The sequence below is a fragment of the Strix aluco genome, chromosome 21, assembly GCF_031877795.1.
Source record: "Strix aluco isolate bStrAlu1 chromosome 21, bStrAlu1.hap1, whole genome shotgun sequence".
Classification (NCBI taxonomy): domain Eukaryota; kingdom Metazoa; phylum Chordata; class Aves; order Strigiformes; family Strigidae; genus Strix; species Strix aluco.
The window spans coordinates 2,282,027-2,308,247 of NC_133951.1; the positions used below are offsets into that span (position 1 = coordinate 2,282,027).

The window sequence follows — 26,221 nt, forward strand, 5'->3', positions numbered from 1 at the left end:
TTTCTTTGCTGGAACAAGCAACTCATCAGAGCTGAGGCAACCACAGGTGGCACTGCCGCTTCCTTTGGGCTGACCAGATGGGGTTTGGAAAAGGGGCGTTTTGTAGTTGTTTTCTTTCCAATGGTTAAAAAGCCAAGTCATCGTGGCGTATTTCTGCAGCCATCTGGGAGGACGCTGGGTCCTGTCTGGTGGCGTTGCTGGTAAATCCCAGCCGTCTGCCTAGCAGAAGAGGATGAGGATCTCCAGAGCCCTTGGCCACAGCCCCTTTACCATGTCTCCATCCTTTGTACGGGAATGGAGACACCACTAGGCACCATCTAAAGGAGCTTTCTCTGCTGGGGTTGGGGTTCATCAGCCATCTCTGCCACTGAGGAGTCCTGCAGTGGTTCCCCTTCAGCCTGGTCACGAGCTGCTCTTTAACCCAGCCTTAGAGCTCCTCTCTAGGCACTCCCAGCAGTTGTGGGGTACGCACTGGGGAGCACAAACCCTGCCCTTCCTCATCAGATGACCCAGTGCTCATCACCTCTGGTAGTGGCCACATGCATTGTTTGATTCCACCGTGTTTTTACACCACAGTGGCCTCTCCAGCAGCATGCACCTTCCCCAGCAAGAGCTTAACCCTGGCAGCAGTTGGGGCTCCAAGCATAAGGCACAAGCCATTTGCCAAATCCCTGCAGCACCAGTTAATTCTTGCAAGGGAGTAAATCAGGCCCACAGTGATTTTATCATATTTCTGATGTAGCTCCCAAATGAAAAGTGGTTCCTCATTTCCCCGATGGATTTGCTTAGGTAAATTCAGGCTTCTGGTGGCTGGTTCTGTTGGCTTTTTGGTGCTGTTTTTTATTGTAATTGTGGTGCCTCTTTAATGAAAATAGACACTACTTCTGCTCTCTTCTATAGATGCCTCTATTATTCTGCAACCTAATTCCCCTCTATGCCATATCATGCCAAAGGAGGATTTTCCAGCTGAGACGATGGGCACAATGCTTTCACAGCCTTGCACCCTGCCTTTCTCCTTGCAAGTGCACAAAGTGCAAATCGAGAGCTCCCAGTCCCACTCCCAGTGTGCACAGGAGTAAGTCACCTCTGGAGGTGGATGGCAGAGGACAGTCAGTGCCTGCCTGGACATGAATCCTGTGAACCCAGTGCTCACCCAAAGCACAGATTTGCTGAGAAGTGCATGCCCATCTGCCCACGGCACGGCTGCACCATGGGGAGGGAGCTCACAATCTCTTTCCATCACACAGAAGGATGTGGAAGAGTCACAGAATCACAGCATCATCTCAGTTGGAAAAGCCCTTGAAGCTCCTCCAGTCCAACCATTAACCTCACCCTGACCGTTCCCAACTCCACCAGATCCCTCAGCGCTGGGTCAACCCGACTCTTCAACCCCTCCAGGGATGGGGACTCCCCCCCTGCCCTGGGCAGCCCATTCCAACGCCCAACAACCCCTTCTGCAAAGAAATCCTTCCTAAGAGCCAGTCTGACCCTGCCCTGGCACAGCTTGAGGCCATTCCCTCTTGGCCTGGCGCTGGTTCCTTGGCCCAAGAGACTCATCCCCCCTCTCTGCACCCTCCTTTCAGGGAGTTGCAGAGGGCCATGAGGTCTCCCCTCAGCCTCCTCTTCTCCACACTAAACCCCCCCAGTTCCCTCAGCCGCTCCCCATCAGACCTGTCCTCCAGACCCTTCACCAGGTCACAGCCTTCACAGGGACCGGCCTTCAGCCTGGACCTCACCCTCCTCAATTATGATGTTAAAATACCCAGTTTTGGGACCTACATCACAATTCTGAAAGTCCACTGCATTTTTTTGTTCGTATTAATGATGTGCCTATATGGGCTGATCTTTATCCCCAGCTAGTATGTGAACAGAGCAGGAGGTGGCATGTGCTCTGAAAAGCTTACAGAGTAAAGAGAAAAGACTGAGGGATGAGGGGAAAAAAAGGGCATAAGTGACCCAGGATCTGATATAATTATATCTCAAGCCTGTTCTTCTTCCCTAAGGGTGCCCCTGAAGTCTTACACCTGTACACCCCCCAGACATCCTCCCAGGTGCTGCTGGTGGCCTCAGAGGGACCAGAGCTGCACCTCCCCACCCCTGGACTTGGGTGAACCCCCTTGGTGGGCTCAGCCTTGGGGTCCCAGGGCAGAGGGGTTCATACTGGGGAGAACATGGAAAAACCTCCACCTCAAACCAATAACCATCTCATGTCTCTCTCACTCGAGGATCTTCCAGACCGCACATTTCAGCCCTGACTAAGCAAATCATCTTAAAGAGGAAGGTTAAAGAACTGTTTATTATTGGAAGTGTCTCCCTTTCTAGGACTCATTTTTTGATAAATTAGCTTCAGCTTCATTACTTCATGATATATTTCCCTTGACATTTAATTATACTTACCCCAAACACATTAAGCCAATCAGTCTGAACAGCTTCTTATTAATATGCAAATTTCTCCTTTGAAAAGCCATGAATCTGTGAAAAATCTCTTTAGGCTTCAATTAGGCCCATTTGGGAAGTTGGGAACCCCCTGAAACACCCTCCTGGTCCATGGCCGGAGGGGACCAGGGCAGGCCAGACCCACACGGGTGCCTGGTGTTGGGGTGGGAGAAAGGGACCCTGTCATCCACTAAAGGACCTTCACCGGCCTGGAGCCATGAAGGCGGGAGGTTGAATCCTGCAGACCAGCACGGTGTTGGCAGCTGATCCCCATCCCAGCCCTTCTCCACGGGAGCTGATGTTTCTCCTCTCCACCAGCCCCGGAGACACGGTGATCCTCCACTGCGGATGACAAAACCTTCTCGCTGCGGGGGAGCTTCACGTGGGAGCTGCGGAAGATGCAGTGAAATCTCAGCCCAATTTTTAGCAAAACAAACAGGAATCCGGTTCCCCCAGCGCCATGGGCAAACGGGATGTGATTTGCATTAGGCAAATAAATTGATCCATACAATTAACCATCTGCCCTGGAACAGATTTAGGTTTGGCTTTAAAGCATCACTTCCAGCCTCCCTCTGCTCTCGTATCTGCCTGAACGCCACAGGATTTTCTACTCAGAAACCAAAGGGGAATAAATTCACTGAATCATTCCTATAAGTAACTGGAGCAAAACATCAGTGTAGGTACTACAGCTCCGGTGGCCTTTGGCCTCCCGGATGTGTTTCCCGTGGATTATGCCAATGGGCAAACCGCAAAACTGCTTCAAAACCTTCCAGAGTCTCCAGTTCCCACCAAAAGACTTTACTTACTAAAACACGATGATTTCCTGGGAGCTGCTGAGTGCCACAACATCTTCTCGAGAAAAAGTTACTCATTTCATCTTATTTCAAAAGAGGTTGCAGTTTTAAAAAAAATACGATTCAGTATAAGTTTTTTTATTCCCTACAGTTAGACGTTAAGATCGGAAATACATTGCAATCAGTGTACTATATAAATAGTCCAATTTTGGAAAACAGCTCTCATGAGCAATAAAGAAACCCAATTTACTATGCACTATAATAAAAATATCTCTTTTAGCATATAAATCAAACCAAAGTGAACAGATAAAAAAAAATAAACTCAACCCCCCTGGTTTCTGCCCAAGAGCGCAGGCAGCCGGCCCTGGGGAAGGGCTCGCCTGCCCTATATAAATATATGCAAGAGCAAATCTGTTAAAAATTGTAGCCACCACTTTGTTTTCTAAAGGTCCCAGTTTATTCTTCAGCAGAAGAAGGAGGGCTGGGGAGAGGTCGGCAAGAAACACAATCCTTTCCTGTATAAACAGTATAGCCTGTGCTGATTTTAAGTGCATCATATGGCATATATTTTATGTGTGTATATATATAGACAGAAAGAGAGATTTTTCAAGGCAGTCAGAGACATAAAGTGATCTTATATCATCTAAAACCAACAATCATACTTGGACTTCTGGCAGTTTTCCTTGCAGTCGTCCCTGCCACCCCCCCCTGCCCCTTCCCCCACGGGCTGCTGGTGCACGCTGCCGTCTGCCCCCATTATTTTTCACAAAGGCATATAAATCACTGTGGAAACTCTTATTATCTTATTTTCCCTCTGCTTCCCTCTTGTCTGTTTTGAGAAAAATTAATGCATTTGTCTCCAGAAAAATGTGCAGTCTCTATAATTCAGTTTTAAAACAAGCACAACTAGCAAATGGATAGACCTCGGTTAGGAGACTCATTTTTCATGCGAGTAATTGAACCCTTCCCTTCGATTTTTCCTTTGGGTGTTAAAGACAACTGATGCCTTCCTGGAATTTGCTGAGGTCTAAGAAAGGTGGAAAGACAGACAGACAAAGTGCAAGAGAGAAAGAAAAAGATAGAGAGAAAGGAAGAGAAGGAAGAAAAAGATGAAAAAAGAAAGAAGAGAAAGAAAAAAGAGAAGGAAGGAAGGTGAAGGAAAGAAGGAAAAAGAAAAAATGGGGAAAGGGAGGGAAGAAGGAAAGAAGAAGGAAAGTCTGAGGCACATCTCAAAGCACTGTCTGCCTCTGTAGAAGGAACTTTGGGTAGCCCTCGGAGAGATCCCAGCTGGAATTTTTCCAAAAGCCAGTGGTGCTTTGGTCTGGAAGGCTCCTCGCGCCCAGGCTGGTGAGGAAAGCCATCCCCACCACGCACCCCAACAGCCTCTGCCTTAACCTTGCCCTGCGCCCCCCGCTCAGCCGCCTCCAAACCTGGGGAGTAACAGCCCCGTTGTGCCCCCCAAGCACCCCAAGCCCCAGCTGTGGGGCGGGGGGAAGCACTCTGCGTGGTTCATGCCAGCAGCTTCATCCTGATGCCTCTTTTTGCATCCGAAACTCAGGGAATCTCCGCTGCACCCCCCCACTGCTAATGACCCGCCTGCCCCACGCCCCAGCACCCACCCCTCAATGGGAGTGCAAATCAACACAGTTCTCTGGACGAAGTCCCTCAGACAGCGGCATGTTTTTCCAAACCACAAAAATCACAGCCAGCTTTAAAATAATCCCCATCCCTTGTGCTGCGGGACTTCTGTGCAGAGCAAGAACCGCCCCCCCCCCAAGAGCAATATGTACAATAAGGGCTCCTGTACAAAACAATGCTCATCCCCGCCACAGCCCCTGGACCGCATCCTGATCTCTTATCAGCTCCGAGGCCCGATTCACCACTCCCGCAGAGGAAGTCAAGCATCATTCCAGAAAAGCCACAATCAACTGAGTGCTCAGGCCAGCAAAGTCTATTGTTCCTTTGTCTCTCACTATATTATCTCTGTCCCCTGGGAGCTACATTATTGCCTGCAATATATAATGTGATTTGCTTGTTTTCCATGTCTGCCTCATTTTTCTTAGGCACAAACACAGGCACACCTTCAGCCATGCAGACTCACAGCAATGCATGCGTTCTCCCCATGAAAGAAGAGAAGGATAGGAGAGGAGCTAGGGTGGGAACTGGAGAAGGAGAGAGGGGCAGTGGTTGAGAAGCTGCAGACAACATGAAAGGGAACAAAACACTGCCTGGAAATTGGAAGTACACAGAAAACTACTGAACAGGGGTGACTGAGGAAAAAAAGGTGTTCCTCCATCCTCCTTGCCTCTGGAGGAGGAGAAATCCCACCAGATTGCAGAGACCAAAAATTAGGACCTAGTGAGTGCAGGAACTAAAGCAGCTACATTAAAGCAGCTGAAGCCGGAGGCAGGACAATGATACTGGACAGTGGGCGCAGGAGGCTGAGACCCACTCTTGGGAGTTCTGGACACTCTTGTGGCCCTCCAGGTTAATGGACCGACTGCCAGAGTCTGTCGGGAGCGAGGAGATGGATTTTCTCCCTTCTCTGCAGAGATAAAAGGATCCGTCCTCCAAGATAATGTTGTAGAGTCCTAAACAATTCAACAGAGATTATTAAGTTTTGGAAAATACTGTGACATGCCCTATACTGCTGGAGATGCTTCATGTATGTTTGTGTGTGTGTGTATGTGCACGTGAACGTCCACAGAGAGCTTTATGAAAGAGCCAGACACCTCAAGGGATCCCCCTTTTGAGCACAGAGGTTGTTTCCTAAGTTATGTTGAGAAGTGACTTCTTTATATATCTCACTACACATTTCCTTCTGCTGCAAGGCCAAAAAATCCTCTATCTGTACTACAAAAAAAGAGAGCCTGACCTCAGGCTATGATCTAAAATACATGGAGTCACACAAGTTTACCCGTGCAGTCATTCTTCATCCTTCCCGCGCCAATTCTTTGTCCTTTCGCTAAATGAAACTTTAATGGCTGGGAAAGGGCTCCCTACTTTCATTCCTGGAGCAAAGCAGTCAAGTGCAAAGAGGGCAAAAGTCTCCAGAAAACAGAAAGCTTAAAAAGATTCTTCCTAGCCTAATTTGCAAGTTCTGGGCAAGGCAGGGGCTGGTGCTGAAGAACTGTGCTGAGCAATCGCACCCTGGCCTCCTCCAGCCCCCCAGTCTATTAAAGGATTTTAGCCAGAGCTCACAAGGTCGCACATCAAGAGCTCTTTTCTGCGCTCAGCTATTCCACCTCCTCCCAGGGAATGCATCACTGTCTAACCTGCTATCAAACAGAGTCATCTGACATATTTCAGGAAGTTTTAGTTGATAGTAGATCTAAATTTCATGAGTACATGGTACAGCATCCGGCTCAGGTCCAGCTGGTCCGTAGGTTTGTACCATGGTCACCTTCACCTCGCTGCACCAGGAGGCGGGGGGACATGGAGGCTGTTGGTTGGGCATTAGAGTGACACCAAGGTTCCTACGAGTGACTCCAGCTCATTAATGTAAAAAAGAAGAAAGTGCTCTCCAGAATACGAATGAATGAAAAACCCCCAAGCAATTAGTGACCTCAGCTTCATGAGTCAACTTGAGTCATTTGGATCCAGGCCAATAAACCCTCATCTTCCTCACTCAGCACTGAACTGGCATGGGCTGGGGGTTTCAGGTCGGTTCCTGAAGATGACCCTCAGCCGCTCATTTTCCAGGGCTGCCCTGCTTAGCAAGACCAACCCTCCTTCCCCCTTCATTTCTCAGCATCCACAAAGGGGAGAAAACCCAGCCTGAGTGTGCTCCCTCTTTTGTGTGCTTTCCTGGGAAAATGCAAGAAAATGCAGGAAAAACTGGCTAAATCCACACTGATACTCTTAACAGCAGCAAGATTTCAAATCCATGCTGACACCACGGCCCACCACAACAGTCGGGCATCACCCCATGGTCAGGGCATGGGAGTCTCACCCTGCAGGGCAGCAGCACCGCTGGGAGCCTTGGCATGGTGTGATCTTTCCATCCCCACATGGAGAGCCACGGCGGGGCTTTGAAAACTGAGTCTGTGTCTTGGGAGCCCAGGTCTCCCCGAGAAGCAGCGAGTTGTCTGCTCTTAAGCCACTCTGGAAAGCCCAGAGAGGACCCCTGGAGATGAAGATTTTGAAGTGTGATCAAAGAGACTCGTGGAGATAGCACGGAGGATTAATGCTTTTGCAAAAGCACAGTGAAAGCTTCTTAGTTATTCCAGTGGGGCTTTTTTCAAAGGGGCCTAAGGGAGTTAGGCACTTAAATCTCACCCGGATCCTTTATTTAGTTTGCAAATCCTGTGCTGGAGTAGTGCAGAAGTGTGACCCCTGAAGCATTACTTCCCGAGCGTGTCTGCTTGAGTGAAAAGCTGAATTGATTCTGGCTGTGTTGGTGGCCTCCTGCAGCTGCTCCTTCTCCGTATCAGAATGAGCGAGCTTGCTGGTGGAAACAGGTGAGGGTACAATGTATTTAAAGAAATAAATAAGGGACCAACAGCACAGTGAAACCATGTGGGCTATGTGTTCAGGGGAAGTCACTGCGAGCAGATCCAGGTCTGATTCCCTCCTCAGGGGTTAATGCTGGACATTATGTGCTGGAAGATGTTACTGGCAGCAGATCCAGACTGCAAGAGTGACCTCCAGCTGGGTGAGCAGCATCACTAGTCTCCTCTGGCTGGTTTCTCCATGATCTCTAAGAAAACTACAGGAATCACTTATTTCATGAGTTTGGTTATTCTTCACTGTTCATGTCTCCCTGTACTTTTTTTTTTTTCTTCTCCATCACCAGCCTTTTACAGTTAAAAAATGTAGAAAGAAGACCCAGGGGTGTTTGTTCTCCAGATGGTTGCATGTTCATGGTGTCTTAATCATTCCCACCACCACCGCTAATGCTACCGTGGAGGGTTACAGCTCTGGGAAAGCAATATGAGGAAGCCGAAAAAAAGGCACAAACAATAAACAAAGAACCTGTTCTCATGCAAATGTTCCTCACAACAACAATAATAAAAATAATAATTTTTAAAAGGGCAGATGAGAAACGCACACCATGGTCTGGCCCCAGTGAATGCTTTCCCAACCCTCCCGCTGGGTCCCTGGGCTTTCATTCTGTCTCCCCAACACCACAAACTGGACGGGGCCCCGTCCGCTGAGCCCCCAGCACAACGCAAACAGGTTTGGTATTGTTGGGAAACATGGCACACAAGTGACGTGCTATTGTCCCTAATTTGATTAATGAAGCGATCACGCTAATGGGGCATTCCACATCCCCCCAGCACCTTGTTACTAACCCACGCCAGGAACTTCCCATCAGAGCATTAATTCCCCAGTACTTGCCTTTCCCAACCTTGTCAGGTAATTGTTTATGAAAAGATGAATGTATACAATAATACTGGGTGAAGGGAGCTGATGTATGTGGCGTTAATGAATGAAATAATCAGTTTGGTAATAACTGGCATGTGTATTTGTCAAAAGGGAACCAGCAGGACATTAGCATTCTGCAGCCACCGAACCTTTATCTCCTGGTCTTGTGTTTGACAACCGCCCCCAGATAGTCCATGAATAAAATACAGAGTAGTACCCAGACATAATTAAACTGCCAATGTGGATGTACCTAAATGAACTTGATATCTTAATGACACTAGATAGCATGCGAATAATGAAGGCGGCATGAAAGGGATGTGCATAATGAACACAGACATCCCGGCTGTCGCTGAGGAGCTGCCCGTAGGGACCGTCCTTGCCAACGGCAGCTCCCGGACCTCCTCGTTAGCAGTGGAGCATCGCCTGCGCTCCCACGCCACGCCGAGGGGACCCACGCAGTGGCTCATCCACACCGGCCTTGAGGACAGAGGGGGCAAGGGCTGACGTCCTGCAGAGCTGGCTGGGCTGTGGTCACAGAGGATGGGACTCTCAGACCTGCCTGCTGGCACCTCTCACCCTCCCTCCTCCAGAAATCCCTCCTTTGCCCCATCTCTCTGCACCTAATCCTCACTGGTCCTGCTGCAGCTGCTCCTCCAGAGACCTCTGGCATGCTGTTGTGCAGTGTAGACGTGATTTTAGGAACACTTAATATGATTAAATTACCAGACATGTTCCTTTTTATTTTTTTTCAGCATGGAAATTGTTTTCCAGGGGAGAAGCCACTCCTTGGGGACGGGCTGGTCAGAGAGTGTGGCCGCTGGGTGGGTAACGTGTCCTGAGATAACTCAGCAGCACGTGCAGAGCCACAACCCCTCCTCATCCCCCTCATCCCCAGATGTCAAGCCAGATGCGTCCTCTCCCAGCACCCATGGGTGCAATCCTCCCTCCGGAGGATGCTGGGCACCCCTGAGAGCCATCCCAGCCGTCCTCACAAAGCTGCTCCAGCGTTACGCGGCCGCTTGCGGGCGTTTACTCCCAAAAGGCAGGTTTCAGCCTCCTCCTTCATGGAGGCAGCGTGCTGGGTTCACACGCCACACCGCTCAGAAGGTAATTGCCACTTATTGCTCTAATGGCTCCAATTTTAGCAGCAAATGAGCGATGTACAGTAAGTATCAGTCTTATTAAAGAAATAATAATGGGAAACTAGAGCACGCGCTACAGGGGAGGAACACTCCCCCGTTACACAGGATACAGCCGTGCTGGCATTGACAGCAGCAGAGTCCCTGCCTGCTGCTGATATAACTCCAATATATTCGAATACAATAAGTTCAGTGCGTAGGAAAGCAACCGGCTCAATATGGCTCGGCTTGCTCCGTAATGACTGAATTGACGGGTGGCTCAGGAATTGCTGCGAAGCCAGCATGGGAAATGTGAACTGGAACAGGTCCTATCTCCCTCTAAGAAGGGGATAAGGAAAAAGTGCTTAATGAAAATGCAAAAACTACAGCAGGTTTGGGGGAAAAACATCTTAAAAACCAGCAGACAATACAGCCTGGACCACCACAGGGAGAGCCAACGCAGAGAGCAACCCACTGGGGGTAGCACAGCAAGTGTGACACAGGATGGAGATGGGTTAAAAACCACAACTCCTGCTTGGGCCAGAAAAAGGGAAAAGGCGGCACTGGTGTGGTCCAGCCTGCCCAGGGAGGTGACCGGAGGAACCTGGGCACGTGCTCACCACCAACATGTCTTGAGCAATGAGCTACCATTAGAAAGATGCAGCCAAAGAGCTCTGGGTACCTACCAGGTGAAACCTTCAACTTACTGCACTCTGTTGTTTACCCCCCCTGAATATTTGGCCCTGACTGCCAATTATTTAACCATTGCTTTCCTTCCCAGGAAAGACATCCCCATGGTGCACCCTCATTAGACAGTAATGGTGATTTCATTAGATTAAATAACTCCAATGATCTCCAGAGACCAACAGCACTTTAAACACAGCCTCGGAGTTAGAATTACTGTTATTTAACATTGATTAGATTACAAGGCAAATCCAATTTTTCCCCTAAACATATGATGGCTATGATTTGTCTAGCGGGAGATGTTAAGGGCGGAATTCCTGGAAATCTGTGCTGAAGAGGGGACCGTGCCTGAGTCAGCAACGTCGGAGTGACCCACGGGTTTGTGTCTGAAAGCCCATCTGCGGAGAGCGTGAACGGGGCTCAGGGGGTGTCCCCATTGTCCCTGCCCTCGCTTTGCTCTGAAGCTGGGGGTCAGGTGGACCTGTATCTGCCCTGTTGGCTTATCATTCCCTCCAGCAGGAATATCACCAGGAAATAATTGGGTCTCTTTGACCCATGGCCCTGCTGTGGCTGAGGCCGTTAATCACTCCTTAAAGCTCCCTCCCGACTCTCTTCCCCCCGGGTCCCCCATGGCCCACGGCTCCCAACAAGGAACGTGCCTCTTCGCTGTGGCTCTGCCCACTGCTGCTCTGCCAGGGGTGCCTGCAGGGAGAGGAGGGAGGGAGAGCCCGCGTCTCTCCCTTCTCCTCATCCCCAGGATTCCGTTGGAATCCGTTTTATGGCTCTGGGGACCTGAGGGCTTGGAGTGGGCTGGGAAAGGCCAGTCAGGGCAGGAGCAGGACCATCGCAGGGCTCCACTCCCAAGTACGGGGGTGTGGTAAGTGCCCCCTCCCTGAGGACAGCGCAGGGATGGGATGGCTTTCAGCACATGGTGCACTCTCCTTCCAAGCCCTTTCCTAGGGTACGCTGTGCATTTAATGCCTGGCTTCAGAGATCAGCTAGGACAGAGCTTCCTCTGGACCCCTTTGCTGATGCATCTTCAGGAAGTCAAGGGGTCAAACAACTCCTAAATGCATTCCCCAAACTGGGCAGAGCCACCTGCAGATCCAGGGATGCCGGGAAACCCCAGCAGCCGCAGGCAGGCAAGAGCACAGCCCGCTCGGATAGACAGACAGACTCCCATGAGAGCAGGCTCAGCTGCAAAACTCACTGGTCTGACAAATCTGGCTTTATTCTGGGGATGTGCAAGGAAAAGGGGGGCTCCAGGAAGACCTGGCTCCCAGTAACCAAGGTGATCACAAAGGTGCCCATAAGCGGAGGCCAGACCCACCAGGGCACCCACCCAAAAGCTCCCAGGGATGGAGGGGAGAAGAAGGATGCATGTCCCATCCCTGCTGAAACACCCAGTGGGCTCCCGTCTGGGTCCAGACTCCTCCACCCCACTCACCCCTGGATGTCCCCAGGGGGGTGACGGCCAGGAAAGGCCCTGAGAGCAGCCAGGGTTGAGGATGACTCTGCAGGTCACCCAGGCTCAGGCTCCTTCATCTTGGTGTGGGCTTACACCAGCTTTTACAATGCTGCTGGATTTGGTCAACGAAGCCAAGTGCTGCTTTCAGGGCTTTAATAAAATCCAGAGCCACTCATAATTTTAAACCAGATTTAGTCCAGAGGAAACACACTCAAATTCCTTCCTCACCTCTGCGATCACCACCCCAGTGCTGTTCCCATCTACCTTCCCAGGGCTATAATGTGACTGAGCCCAGGCAGCTTCCGAGTGAGCGTGGGGCCAGGGGCACTGCTCTGGGGTGACAGCCGAGAAAGCAGCAGAACCATGTGCTGGGGAGATGCTTATATTGTCCAAAAATAAATACTAATTGAAAAATCCAGTGCTGAAATAACGTATTTCTCATGTACCAAAGAATCCAGAGGAATTCCACTATGAAACCAGAAGTTTTATGTCTGGCCTGGGAAGGCTGGTGGGTCCCAAGGGATAAATCAAGCCCATGGATTCTCCTCTTAGCTGCTGCAGGAAGCTGCCTGTGATGCCAGGGTCTGGCTCTGGTGGCCAGGGAGGCAAGCTGCTGCCCCACTGCACCACCCAGCAGAGGCAGGTGGTGAGGGGGAAGCACCGATTTCCTCCCACCTCTGTTTTGGGGCAGGCTGAAAGGGAGGGCAACAAATGCTGGATTTTACTGTCATAAAGCTCCTTGAATAGCCAGGCTACAGGGATGGGAGTGCCAGAAATGGGGACACACCCAGGCATCAGCTGCCACCCGGCAGTTCGCTGTCACTTTGCCGAAAAACTCAACAGCAATTAGGAAGCAATGAGCAGATGAAGCTGTAAAACTCCGAGGCGCAGCCCCCTTGAAACCCGCAGCTCAGAGCTTGGCTCGCCGACCCTGCTGCATCGTGCCATGGAGGCAGCGGGTCCCCGCGATGTGACAGAGGGCCACGACCCCCCGCTCAGGCAGGGCAGAGCTCAGTCCGTCCACGAACCAAATGAAGTGGCTCCAGCGCCTCGATGGGCTTCGCTGCCGGGGCTGACCCCGACCCGTGGCACTGGAGCTGGTCAAACTCAATTAAATGCTGTGCACTGCATCTGGGTCAGGCCATGAAGTCCTTCCCCCTGTCTCGGCCCCTTCGGAGGCTCCCGGGCTAACTGCTTGCATGTCCTACTAAATTCTTTCTTTCTGAGGCTGTTGTGGTGGATCTGCTGCTGCTGGAAGGGAGGACGCTGGAGCCAGGAGCACACAGGCAGAGCAGCATCACAACTCATGGCAAAGGCAGCACTGGGGCCGAGCTCTTCTGCCCCAAGCCCGGCTCCCATGCTAGGCTGAGCAGGGATCACACCATGTGCACGTTTAAATCTGATGTGATACTGCTGTTTGACTCTGTGCATCCTCTGCATCTGCCTGTGGTCGGTGCAAAGGCAAGACGGAGAAGGCAGTGTTGGAGGGAGGGATCCTGGTGCTCACTGACTGCAGAAAAGCCAAGTCCCTGTCCCTCTAGAAGCACCTTTTGCAATGATCTTAATATTTTTTTACAAGCTCAGCAGCATAACCCCATTTCGCAGATGGGGAAACTGAGGCACAGGACAGACCAGCACCCAGCCCAGCTGCGTGTGTCCCAAAGCCTCCTCAGCTGCCCTGGACACAACACAGGAGACAGGCAGCATGTGCTGTGTGTGCCATGGCGATGTCCGCACCGTCCCTGGGAGCTCAGCTCTCCTGTCACCGCAGGGGAACAACAAAATCCCATCTCCTGCCCTAAGAAGGGTCCAGCCCAAGCCAGACCCTGCTACACTTGGGAACAGCGAGGTGGGAACCGGCCACCCTAGCTCAAACAAGGAGCAGCTGGACAAGGAACTCCTCGGTGTTTGGTGCGAGACATTTGATGTCCAGGCCTTCATACCTTCACCTCTTTGCTATGACATTGAGAGATTGCTCCTGGCAAGCTGACGTTGCTGGTCTCCTTGGAAAGACAACTGTTGGCAGAAAGTTTTCCTTCCAGCAGCCCCAGCACACAGCTCTGCACTCCCCCTCCTCCAGCCTGCCCCGCGCCTGCTCCCCAGGATGATGCTTCCCCCTCTGCTGTGTGACCTCATGCCACAGAAAGTGGGACGGGGCGATGCAGCCATCCCCACTGCATCTCTCCTGGGGCACGTATCACCTTCCAGCCATCCAAACCCAAGGAAGGGCTGGGGCTTTTTCTGTGCTTGCTCAGAAACCTCCAGCAGCCCTTTAAACCCAGGCAGGTTTGCCCAGAGCAGAGGAGCGGGGCTCACGCCCTCTATCCAGGCACCAAAACTCTCCAGCAGACGGGCAGAAATGAAGATCTGGGGTGGCAGTCGGACCTTAAACCACTCCAGATGTTTACAAAGCAAACATCAGTCCCAGCAGGGCTGCAGAAGGTGAGGGTCACTGCCCGCCCCTGCCTGCTGCTGCTGCACGGAGGGAGCAGCCTCGGGTACCTCAGAAGTGCAGAAATCTGAAGAGATACTTCAGAAAGTTCAGCCGTGCTTACCCAGCTCTCACTAGCCTGTAAGTGATAAGAGATATCTTTATTTTTTTCTTTGCACCTAGTATGAACTACTACACTTACACACACATCCAGGCTCTTCAGCACGAGAGCTGATGGGGTGCAGCTGTTTGATGGTCATTTATACCAAAATTCCCCAGGCCATGGGTGCAAAGTGCAACGCTCCCTTCTTCGCTATCCACCACTGGCCATTTGATGCCAACTGAAAAATGCATCCCCTTCCAGAAAGGGTATTTCTAACCAAGTAACACCAACGATACTTCCCCCCCCCCCCCCCCCCATAATAGTTATGGGAAGATAAGCCTCCCTGGGTGACCCTGGGGTCCCCCTGACCCATGAGCTAATTCCTGTGCCAGCAGCAGGAGCAAACCCCTGGGTCCCCAGCCAAGGCCTGGGGACCCCCTCAGTGGGACTTTGCTTCTGGTCCCTCACGCTTGACAGTTCCTGATGCATCTTTCTTTGCTAAACACTTCTGCAGCCTTTTTAGAGTTTTAGCCAAAAACCTCCCATGGCAGCCAGTTCCACAATTTAGTCAGACTATTTGAAAAAGTCCCTATTTCTGCTTCTTCCCAACCTGTTGCTGACAGTATAGATGGAGAAGCAAGAGGGATGGCCGCTGCCTTCTCAGCCACCCCGTGCAGGTGCAGGGCGGAGGGTCCCAGCCACGTCCTGACCCGCTGCCAGCGCACTGAGGTGGCTTTGCCCTGTGCACCTGCCCCCGGCAGCACCCATCCCCAGCAGCACCCGCAGCCTGGCTGCCTCAGCTCGTGGGAGACCCCAGCTCTGTGCACCCAGCAGGAAAGCAAAAGCCTGTGCTAGGCAGCTGCTCTGCAGCCCTCATCCCACTGTGCTGGGGCTTCCTCCCCACGGTCGCTAGGAAAGCTCCTCTCAGCAGCTTCTGGACCCAGGCTGCGGGGAGAGTCTTTAGCGGAGCTCCAGAGCATCCTTCCTGGGAGATTTTCACAGCTCACAGCCACTCAATAACACAGCGCATCAGTGCGGGGGAGGAGGAAACATAAGAGGGACCATGAGCACCCAAGGAGATAAAGATGCAACTAAGCAGACTTCCAGGCACAGCCAGCCCTGCGACAGCAGGGGAGCTGGAGGAGTGATGGCCCCCAGCCCAGAAGCAGGTGGAAAGGACTTTCCCAGCGCATGGTAAAGCTGTGTCATCTCTAACATGTTGGCGGAGCAAGAAACCCAGTAAACCCCCCATGAGCTAAGGCTGCAGGGAGCTGGTCACTGCCCCTGCTGCCCCTAACACAGCCGGGCTGGGGAGGAGCGAGCGCCGAGGCACCAGTGCATCCGCGCCTCCGCGTGCACACGTGTCTGAGCTCAGTATCTTCCTCCTCCATGTGGCCCTGCCCTGCTGGGGAAGCTGGCCGGGACAGGGCACACAGACTTTGGTGGAACCAACACACACAAGCTGGGCCTCACCAAGCCCTGCACAGAGGCGGCTGAAAGAGCCACTGACCCCAAACCACGCTCCTCTCACCCAGCTCTGCATGTCGCTACCTGTGCTCTGGTTGCTGCGTGCAGGGAGATTGGGCTTTTGGTTTTTTTCCTTCTCTAGAGATGATGAAGGAGCTAACAACCATTGTCACCCAGGTACAAGACTGAGAAATACCAGGCAAACATTTATAAGAAAATATTAATATTCACACAGCACAGTTCAGCAGTGCAAGAGGGCAGGGTTATTACACAACATTAGCTTTATCCCTTGCCGTGACATGCAGCTTTTGCACAGAAAAAAATCCAAATCATCTTGCAAGCCAGAAGAAAGACCACTCCCCAGTCATCAAACACCAACCACCCTGAGCCCCGTGGTGGGTCCCTGCCAGCAGCACAGTGCCCAGCAGGTCCGTGGACAGGGAACAAAGACAACTGGAGCCAGTTTAAACTGCAGAGTTAATTTTTAGGGGCAGAAACTAGAATTACCTGAGCTGGAAGTTAGCCCGGACACGGGGATTAGCACCCTCAACCCTTGTAAGAGGAGTCAGGGGAACTTTCCATGACCTTAAGCACAAGGAGCAGGTCGAGGAGCAGAGCAGCACCAGGAGGTGATGCCGAGGGAAACCCAGCACAAGCTGAACGCCGATCACCAATGCTTGTACCAACCAGTCTCCCTTTCTACCACAGTTTGAGAAAAATCAACAGCACCATGGAGCTAGACACCAAGAGGTTCCACGTGCTAAGCCTTGCTCTGCCAGAGGCTCTGGGTGCTTTTCTGCCTGTTTTCCTCCTGGTAGAGTGGAGCATCCTCCATTCCACCAATGCTGCTGCTGGCCCTGGCGCTGCACTAACCCGGGGACCAGCTGCCAGAGCCGGGGAAGCCAGCCGTGCTGTGGCTCTGCCAGCACCTCCCAACAGTGTGGCTTTGGAAAGAGAAACACCACGGCCGAGGCCACTGACCCAGCGTTTGTGTCTCAGAGGAGGGAGATCTCTCCCACTTCTGGCTTCGGCACATCATACAACCTCCTCCTCCCGTTACCAGTTTTACCTATGCAAATCACAGCGTGTTAATGGCACAGTACTAATTGCACCTGGGGTAACCCATTGCTCCCCGAATCCAGGCCTGGGGACCCCCCCATGGGCACAGGTCCAGCAGGAGCAGTGGAAAGCCATGCCTCACTGCGCCAGGTGACCCGGGGTCCTCCCAAACGCCTTTTGATTGAGGCTTAAAGCAAAACTTGGCAAGGCACAACCCGGAGTCCAGCAATGTTTGAGACCAAAGGGGTTTAAGGAGCAAATTTCCAGCTGGGGGAAGGACTCCAGAGCCAACAAAGTCCAGGCACAAAATGGAGAAAGCGGCATCTCCAGCTGGCACATTACAGGGGCTCGGAGCATGTCAACACCGTGGGGTCGCTGATGCTGGAGTGTGGTTTTGGGGGTCTCAGCCAAGTCAGGCCACCTCCTTGGGCTCTCTGCACACCACTTCTCTGGGGCCATTGCATCTCCTGCCTTTCAGTCGCTAACCCTGTGCCGGAGGGGTCAGGACACAGAGCTTCCCCCAGGTGGGAAATCCAGATGTTTCTTCACTTGTTTTACTCCGAGCTGGAACATGCCAACGCTTGGGAATTTCTCCCCAAAGAGGGCTTCCCAAACAGTCCAGATCAGACAGCGCAGAAGTGTTTAAATAACATTGAAAGATGCTGATACATGGTACTCAATGTTACAACAATACCATGAAAGCAGAAATGAAATGTTAACGACAAAAACGCAACACTTGAGAGCCCAGAGATGCACACGTGAGCATACACACACAAAACATCAGATAAACACAGAAGTCAAAACAATTGGATTTGATATTTTCCCATAAAAGGCTTCCCCAGAGAGTACAGGCTGCGGGAGGGAGCCCTTTTCCAACAGACGATGTCAGAACAAATCAGCCTGGCTTTTTGAAAATTTCAGCAAAAAAAGATCTTGCTGGAGAGAGATATAAACAAATAAATAAATAAATAGCCAGCTTCCTATCACCATGTTGTGCTTGAACCTGAACACCTCTCACCAGGGGAAGGTGTGGGAAGGGTGGTTGTGGTCAGACCTGATCCAGCAGTTCACATCCCAGTTTCCAGGCACTGGCTGTGCTTGGGAACTGGAGCCGAGCAGCGTGGCTGGGGCAGGGGAGGCTGCTCCATCTCCCACTCAGAGCCGGGAGCTAGGCAGGATCCTGCTGAAGCTGCTGTGCTGGCACCCACGATCTGCACAGCTTTGTGCAAGGAAGGTGTCCGGATGCCTGGAGTTGCCCAGGTGGGATTTTCTTACACAACGCTTGGGCACGGCTGCTTGACAGTTGGGAAAAACAACAACACGAGGTTTCCAAAGCTCCCCTGGGGCAGCAATGGGAAGTTTCTCTGTCTCCCACCAGAGATGTACCCGGCAGCAGCCTCGAGCCTGGGGGAGTTGGAGCAGGGATCTTTCTATCTGCAACAGATGGCGTTGCAACAGAAAGAGCACGTTATGAATCTCCTCACTTCCAGGAAGCAAGAAGGATGGTCTTGCCATGCATGAAGGGAACCGGCGATTTCTTTTGCTGAAAGATTTCCTCCTGCAGAATCACATCATTCGATGAAAGAAATGCCAAGAATAATTCACTTCCTCGAGCAACTCTATTTATATTCTCACTGCAGGCACCGTCCTGCTCACGTACCCGCCCCAGGGAGTCACAAGGGCTCAGGAGGGCGCAGTTTGGAAGTTAACATGTTTAACTCCAAACTATGAAAAACTGAATTTCCCAGGAGGTGGGTTATACAGGAGACAGGCAGAGACACTGGCCACTGTCAAGAGTCCTGGGGATGGCCCCGGTCCTACAGACCTTGCATGAACAGTCCCAGTGACCCACACGGGGCTCTGTAATGGGCTAAGACCCCCGTATCCAACTCCAGCAACACAACTTTAACTGCAACTTAATCCACTTCCCTTCCAGAATACCTGCATGTAATGAGAATTTGGAAAGATTTATGGCTACAACCACCGCCCCTGCTCCCCCTTGCCAGCCTCTGCTGTTTCCCTGAGAAAGCAGTTTGGGTTACCTCGATATTCTCCAGGGGAAAAGCATAATTAGCAGCTCAGGAGTTTTAATGCCTACGTCAGGGAGGGGGCTCACAGGGGGTTATTCTCAGGTTTTCTGATCACTTGTTGTTTGCTCTGAACTCTTTGGAAAGGCACCAGCTCCCTTCCCCCTCCCCAGACCTAACTGCTCTTATTATAGACTTCAAAAGGTCGGGGTGAAATCCTACCTCGGCTGTGGTGAACACACATATTGGTGGTGATGGTGCGGCCAGAGCACGGCCCTGGACCCCAGACTCGATGTAATTACTCCCAGGAGCCCCCCCCAAAGGCAGCAGAGCTGATGGCAGGCTACGTGCATAGGTGGTGATTTGCAAGATCCGACCTTAAAGGAGGACTAGTGATTTAAGCGAGGTGAATCTACTGCTTCTCTAAAGAGTATCACAATTTTTGCCATAAATGGGCTCTTGCCCCAGCCAGCTGGAGCTTTGCGCTGCTTTTCACGAGACCCGGCTCTATGAATTTAACTGACAAAATCTTGGACAGTCGAGGCAATATTTTCAAGATTGCTCAGCACCAGCAGGCAGGGCCAGGGGAGCCCTGGTTTCCAAGCATCCCAGGCCCAGGCAGAGCCATGGGGTGGACGAGGATGGTGCCAATTCCCTCCAGGCTCCCGCATCCCAGGGACGGGGGCGTAAGGCAGTACTGACGAGGAGGACGGGGTCTACTGACTTCTGAACCTCCCCAGTATATCCCCGTACAGACCAAGGATCTGCCGAGAGGAGAGTCCACGAAAACTCTAAGTATTTCTTTTGAATGGGAATGGGTTTGACTTCTCCTTATACTCCAACTCAAGAGCTCACCCCATCACCAGGATCGGACATGAACCCTGGATATGAACTACTCTATTAACAGAAAACAGAAGGGATCCGTGTAGATGCAAAATGCTTAAAAGAACCCCAAAAATAACAACCCTTTGGGGTTTATTTAAAGAGTAAGGGGAAAGATCCCTCCCCAGCTCTTAGCAGTTAGCTCTTGCTGGGGGTGTGTGGCTGGTCAGTGCCATCCCTCAGGTGTGTGCACTAGCTGGCACTCCACCTTGCCACGAGAGGACAGTGCCAAGGCTGCAGGACCCCTGCCAGCAGCTCTGGTGGGGTTCACCCACTTTGGGTATTATTTAACCCACAGCATAGCCCAACAAGCTCCGACTCCATACAGCACCTCATCTCTGCACTGGAGAGAGGTGCCACAGAGTCACAACCCTGCAGCACAGGGCAGTGACTTCCCTCCCACTTTACAGATGGGCAAACTGAGGCACACCAAGACATCTCCCCAGCAGTAGGGTGCCAACATTCAAACTCTTTCAAATCTTTACCAAAATGCCTTGAAGTATCCAAATCCAGATCACACATAACAGCAGCAGCAAAGCACATGAGCACCAGAACCAGTTAGTGTTTTTATAACAGACTCAGTGACCCCAGCCCTGATCTCATCAGCATTTCCAATGAGCATCTTCTCCCCCCCTGCTCTTCCCCCCTAAGGAGAAGTCCCTTCAACCACCTCATCCTCCACCTCCAATGACTCCTTGGCCAGGAGACCCACGCTGCCCAACCAACCAACACACTCTCCACCATCTTTGTCTCAGCCTATCGCCAGCTGTTGTTCACAGTGAATTACCTGCGCTTTGGGGCCAAGACCATCTTTTGTTCCCTTTTTATCCAGCACCATGAGCTCAGTACGGGGAGGTATCTGATTACACAGCTAATAAATAAACAAGGACCTTGATCCTCTTCAGCACATGGTTGTCCAAGTCTGCAATTTCCAGAGGAACTGCTGCAGGCTGGGCTTGATGCTATTAGTAATTTAGGTGTGTTTGGGAGATGTTCCCAGGACAAGGAGCAGGTGCTGCTAAACCAGACCTTCCTACAAACAGGCGGGCATGCATCAGGGAGTGGAAAACCCAAACCAGCTCAAACTCGATGTCCAACAGCAAAACACGTGTTCTGGGCTGGGCACACTGTGAACACAAAGACCTGGTGTTTCTTGCAGAGGCTGCAAGGATGGCTGAAAAAAAGTGGTGGAGAAGAGCACTTTAAGGCAACTACTGCTACACCATCTTCCCCCCGCAGGGAGTTTTACAACAAGGTCTTTCCTCCTGATGGCCATCTAGTCCTGCTCCACCTTTCATGGATTGTACTCGCTCCCCCCAAGTCTCCCCTGGCATCACACACACCCGCCTGCTCCCCATGCCTACGCTCCCGTCCTCACTTTCACGCTTCCACAGCACTCACAGACCGCGCTGCTGAATTACAGCAACCACAAAAGCCCACGGACCTCCAGGCCACCCGCTGCTACAGGAGTGGCCTGACTCCTCCATCCCCAGGGCTCCGATGTCACCATGATCTGAGGCACAGAGGATGGGAAACGGCACAAGGTGGGATGCAGCTGCTGTAAGCACATCCCCCTCTAAACAAACCTCCTTTTCCTCCATCCCAGACCTCTTCAGCAACTGAGACGTTCCCTTTTACTCAGAATCGTCAGTGGTTGCCCAGATTAGAAAGAAGAAAAAAAAAAAAGAAAGCCTTGGAGAAAAATCCCAAGAGGACATTAATTAGGAGATGGCACTTCCCAGCTCTAGAAGCATCAGGGAGGAGCAATACTTAAATTCCCAACCTGACGGAGTAACTTTGAATCATCTTTCATCTTCCCGTGGATCGGGTGTAATCTAATGACATTAGCTTGGCTTCGCTCTAGTGAAATTGGCATCGGTGCTACAGAGGCAGAGAGATTAAAACATATGAAATAAGTGTTCCTGGGGTGACTGACAGTATAATGACATTCCAACAGGCAGCTCAATCAGCGCGAGACTAACAAAGGATCAGAGGGAACCAGCCAGACTTGCAATATCACCCGCAAATACAGATATTTTTTTTTTAAAATCTTTTTTTTTTTTTTTTACTTGACTAGCTTAGCCCCTATTCTTGGGAGTTTTCCCCAGGCTGTATACAGCTGTATTCAGGGTGGGGGATGGCAGTTGAACTCTATTAAAACCCATGCTCACCTGCTATTGAACTCTGTTAGCTCAATAGCCTTGTTCAGGGCTGGAGCAGAGGTTTCTGCGCTGGGAAGTCAATGCGAGCATTGTGGGCTGCCCTCCCTCCTTTTGTCCCTGTACGAAGAGAGGACTTGTAAACCTGAAACGGAGAAAGCTGCTTTCGGCACACAACTTCCCTTGATACTCAACCCACACACGAGCACACACGGAGGTGTCACACTTACTAAATTAAATCACTCAGATTGTTTTTTATAAAATCAGCCTCTCGGTAGGGCAGCTGCCTTCGTACCCAGGCTCAGCTCAGGCTACAAGAGCCGAGTGATTATTCCACCTGATTTAACAGACAGCCTTTTCGTGCATTGTGTGGCACCCCAGCAGGCGACAGGACCTTCACGTGCCAAGCCCGTGCCTCCAAGCCGCTGCCCTACAGGTACCACCCAACTGGCCCTCTGGGAGCATCACCCTGATGCTGCAGCCACAGCTCAGCCCCCCGTTTATCCCCCCTCACCCGTATAACAAGCAGCTGTTACCGGAGCCGCTCTTTTGTTTCTGAGAGGAACTGGGGTCCCCCTCATGCCCGAGACCCCAGAACCACCCTGCCACCGCCCTGGCATGGCATCCTTGTGACAGCGGCACCGACCATCAGCCGTGAAGGCTGGCTGGCTCTTCTGCCTTTGCAAGCCTGTGTCACTGCAAACAGCCAAGAGCTTTTTATTCCCTTGGACAGGGCGCTCGCTGCCCGCGCCGGCTTCCTGCGGGCGCTGAAAGCAAACCCAAGTGTTTATACCTTGTAATGATGCTGTTTAGTCTGACTGCTGGGAAACATAAATGCACGTGAAACCTAAGCCTCTGATGCCAAAGATAAGAAATCAGGACCCCTGGCAAACATCTGGCCATTTCCCCGGCACTGAACCCTCATCAAAGATTACAGCAAACCCATGGAGAGAGACAGATATTTTTTTTTAAATGAGTATTTATAACAGGCTGGTAACTGGTTACCAGCGGGCTGACACTGCAGCTCTGCCATCACGCCGGGACTCTGTGTGTTAGTAAAGATTACTCATACAAGCAAAGCTGGCAAGATTAGGTCTCAAAGGAATAATCCTATACAAAGAATTCACTGTACCTCAGCCTCCACAGGGCTAATAAAAAAAAAAAAAAAAGGTGAAATTCAGTACATCAAATACCAGAACAAACAAACTGCAGCAATTAATGGGAGAGCTCATGTACCAAATGCTAAAACATAACGATTACACAAATAGCGTGCAGGGCAGCACCTCGAATGAGTACGAGCTGTGAGACCAAGACCAAACCCCTGGAAAATCAAATCCCCTACACCGAGGACTGTGCTATGCCCTAAATGCCTGTGGCTCCTCCTCTGTCTAGGTCTGCACTCCTCGCTTGGGCACAGTTTCCAGAAGCGGGTCTATCCCATTGCCATCTGCTCCTCAAGGCTTCGGGAGCATCTTTGATAAACGAGCTTTTCTGCATATCCACCATAAATTTCAGTAGATGCCACCCCAGCGCCATGTGTTTATTTTTCAAAGTCAAGACTTGATTAAAGTTCCTGAGGTTTTTCAGATTCGTTTTTAATGTTTCCTTTCTGATACAGGGTCAGCATGTGGAAATTGGCTAAGTGCACACTAAAAATATAATTTTGTAGACAGCTTCAGCCCACACAAAAGGAAAGCTTTCTTCTCAGAGAACCCACACTCTGCTGCCTGCAAAAACCCGGCGTGTTTCTGACACCAGCGGATACACAAGGAAGCTCATTACTTCCACGTGTTAAGACTTTTACATAAACACTTGGACTGTCAGTACTATCCTACTCCACATTTCAATACTGTCACCCCAAGCTGAGCCAAAATCATCCTCTTCTCTCTGCTAATAGCTGGGCTTAACATGAAAGTAAACCAAGCACCGGGGGTACCCGAAATCCTCTCCTTTTTGCTTGTTCATTCAGGAAAGCCACAAACACAGACACACTCTGCGAAAGAGCAGTTTCGCCCCCACCCTAACCAATCCTTTCCACAGGAATCTGCCAGAAGACGCTCATCTATTAACTTTAAAACACACAAGGAAAACATCTAAACAACATTAGTAAGAATCCTGCCCCTTAGCTTTAACGTTTACTGTCTCATTTTAAAGGGGATACCTTTTATTTGGTTTAATGAAACACTAATTAATTGAAAGAAGAACCCCATCTACCTTTTTGCTCGTTTCTCGGGCAAGGTGAGCGCGTGGGTTGCGGTCCTGGAACTGACATTTTGGGTTACTCGTTCCTGGGCTGCTGAAACGTTTGCACGGGAAATATGTTTTTTCTCCACACTGAATATGGGAAAGCTGCTTTTATCAGCTGGGCGGGAGGTGACGGTACGATGCTTTGCCAGGGGAGGCAGCTGGGGCTGCGGGGCGGCTCGGCTGGGAGTTAGATCAGCCACAGGTTTGGCAAAGCCACCCCCCCCCCCCCCCCCCCCCCGAAAAGCTGAGGAGCAGCAAGATGTTGGGGGGCCTGGAATCCCTGGGGCAGGTGGGGTTAGCTCTGCCTCAGCATCCCCATGAGGTCCCCAGGGCGATGGGGGCACCCACTGCTCTTCCCATTGCCTCCCCCTCCGCGGGCAGCACCCCGGGCTGGGGGGAGGCACCCCCGGGGGCGCCCTGCCGCGGGGCAGGAGGGCTGGGGGATGCGCGGGCAGCGGGGGAGAGGAGGGGTGGGGGGTTAGGGGATGGGATGGCGGGCAGGCAGGAGGATGTGGGGAGAGAGAGGGGCTGGGGGATCTAGGAGCAGGAACGGGAGAACGGGGGGAGAGCGGATGGGGAAGGAGTGCCCCGGGGAACGGGGGAACGGAGAGGGGGCTGGGGGAAGCGAGGCTGGGGGAGCTGGGGAGCGAGAGCAGCATCGGCGGGAGGGTCTGGAGAGCGGGGACGGGGCTGGCGGGGTGGAGGGCTTGGGGCAGGGGGCCCGGGAGAGGCGGGAGAGCGGTGGAGGGGCTCCGCGGCCAGCGGGGGGCACTGCCGGCCCGGCCACGGCCCCGGCCCCGCCGCCGAGCCGCCGCCCGCCGCAGCCCGTCCCGTACCTGTACCAGGCGAGTCCCCGCTCGTAGTTGCGGTCGAAGAAGTGGGGCTCGGCGCCGACGGCGCGGACGTCGGGGTGCACCCGCAGGAACTCCAGCAGCGCCCGCGTCCCCCCCTTCTTCACGCCGATGATGATGGCCTGCGGCAGCCGCTTGCTGCCCTCGCCCAGCAGCAGCGCCAGGGTGCCGGGCGTGCCCGCCGCGCTGCCCCCGCCGCCGCCCGAGCCGCCGGCCCGGCTCCCGCCGCCCCCGGCCGGCACCTCCTGGCCCGGCGCCGCCTCCTGCCGCCGCCGCCGCTGCTGCTTGAGCCGCTGCAGCAGCCGCTTCCGCCGCGCCGCCGCCGCCTGCCAGGGGGGCAGCTCGGCCGAGCCCCCCAGGTACCCGCCGCCGCCGCCCTCCTCCTCCTCCGAGGCGGCGCCGGCGGCGATGATGGGTCCGGGCAGGGTCTGGCAGCGGTCGGCCAGGCAGTAGAAGACGTAGAGGGACATGAGGAGGGAGCAGAGCATCACCAGGAACTTCTTGAAGATGCTGCGGGGCAGCGGCTCGGCGGCGGGGGCGGCCGCCGCGCTCACGGCCATGCTACCCCGAGGCGGCGGCCGGGCGCCTTGGCCATGCTCCGCGGCCGCCCCCCGGCGCGGCCCCTCCGCGCAGCGCTCAGCGGTGGCGGGGGGCTGCGCGCTGCCGCATCCCCGGCGCGGGGGCCAGGCGGCGGCGGCGCCTCAGGGGGGCATCCCCCGCGGGGAAATGGCGGGGGGGGGAGGGGAACCGGCGCCGCCGCTGCGGGGCCGGGCGGGAGGACGCGGGGCCGCCAGCGCTGAGGGCTCGGCGCGAGGCTCCCACGTGCGGCGGCCGCCGCGGCAAACTTCGGCGGAGACATCGCCGTGCGGGGAGGGGCGGGGCCGCGGCGGGAGGGGCGGGGCCGAGGCGGGAGGGGCGGGGGGCAGAGCCGCGGGGAGGCCGCTTCCCACCCCCTCGGGTGGAGCGGGGTGCGGGGGTGCCCCTGGAGGCTCTGCCGGGGGGTAGAGGGGTGTTCCGGAGGATGCGGAGATGCTCCGGAGGCTGTCCCGAGGGTAGAGGAGTGCCGGGGAGGGTGCGGGGGTGCCCCGGAGGCTGTCCCGGGGGGGGCGGGGGTGCCGCGGGGAGGCT

At 53.0% G+C, this 26,221-nt stretch overlaps 1 protein-coding gene across 1 annotated transcript in view; it reads right to left on the bottom strand.

Moving 5' to 3' along the window:
• LOC141933148 (heparan sulfate glucosamine 3-O-sulfotransferase 3A1-like) overlaps positions 1–25,656 on the bottom strand; it is a 39,803-nt gene extending 14,147 nt beyond the window's left edge. Inside the window, exon 1 of the mRNA XM_074847548.1 lies at positions 25,079–25,656. Within this exon, the coding sequence (XP_074703649.1) occupies positions 25,079–25,653 (575 nt within the window). The 5' untranslated portion in view covers positions 25,654–25,656. The remainder of the gene's footprint in view (positions 1–25,078) is intronic.
• Between the last annotated feature and the right edge of the window lie 565 nt (positions 25,657–26,221).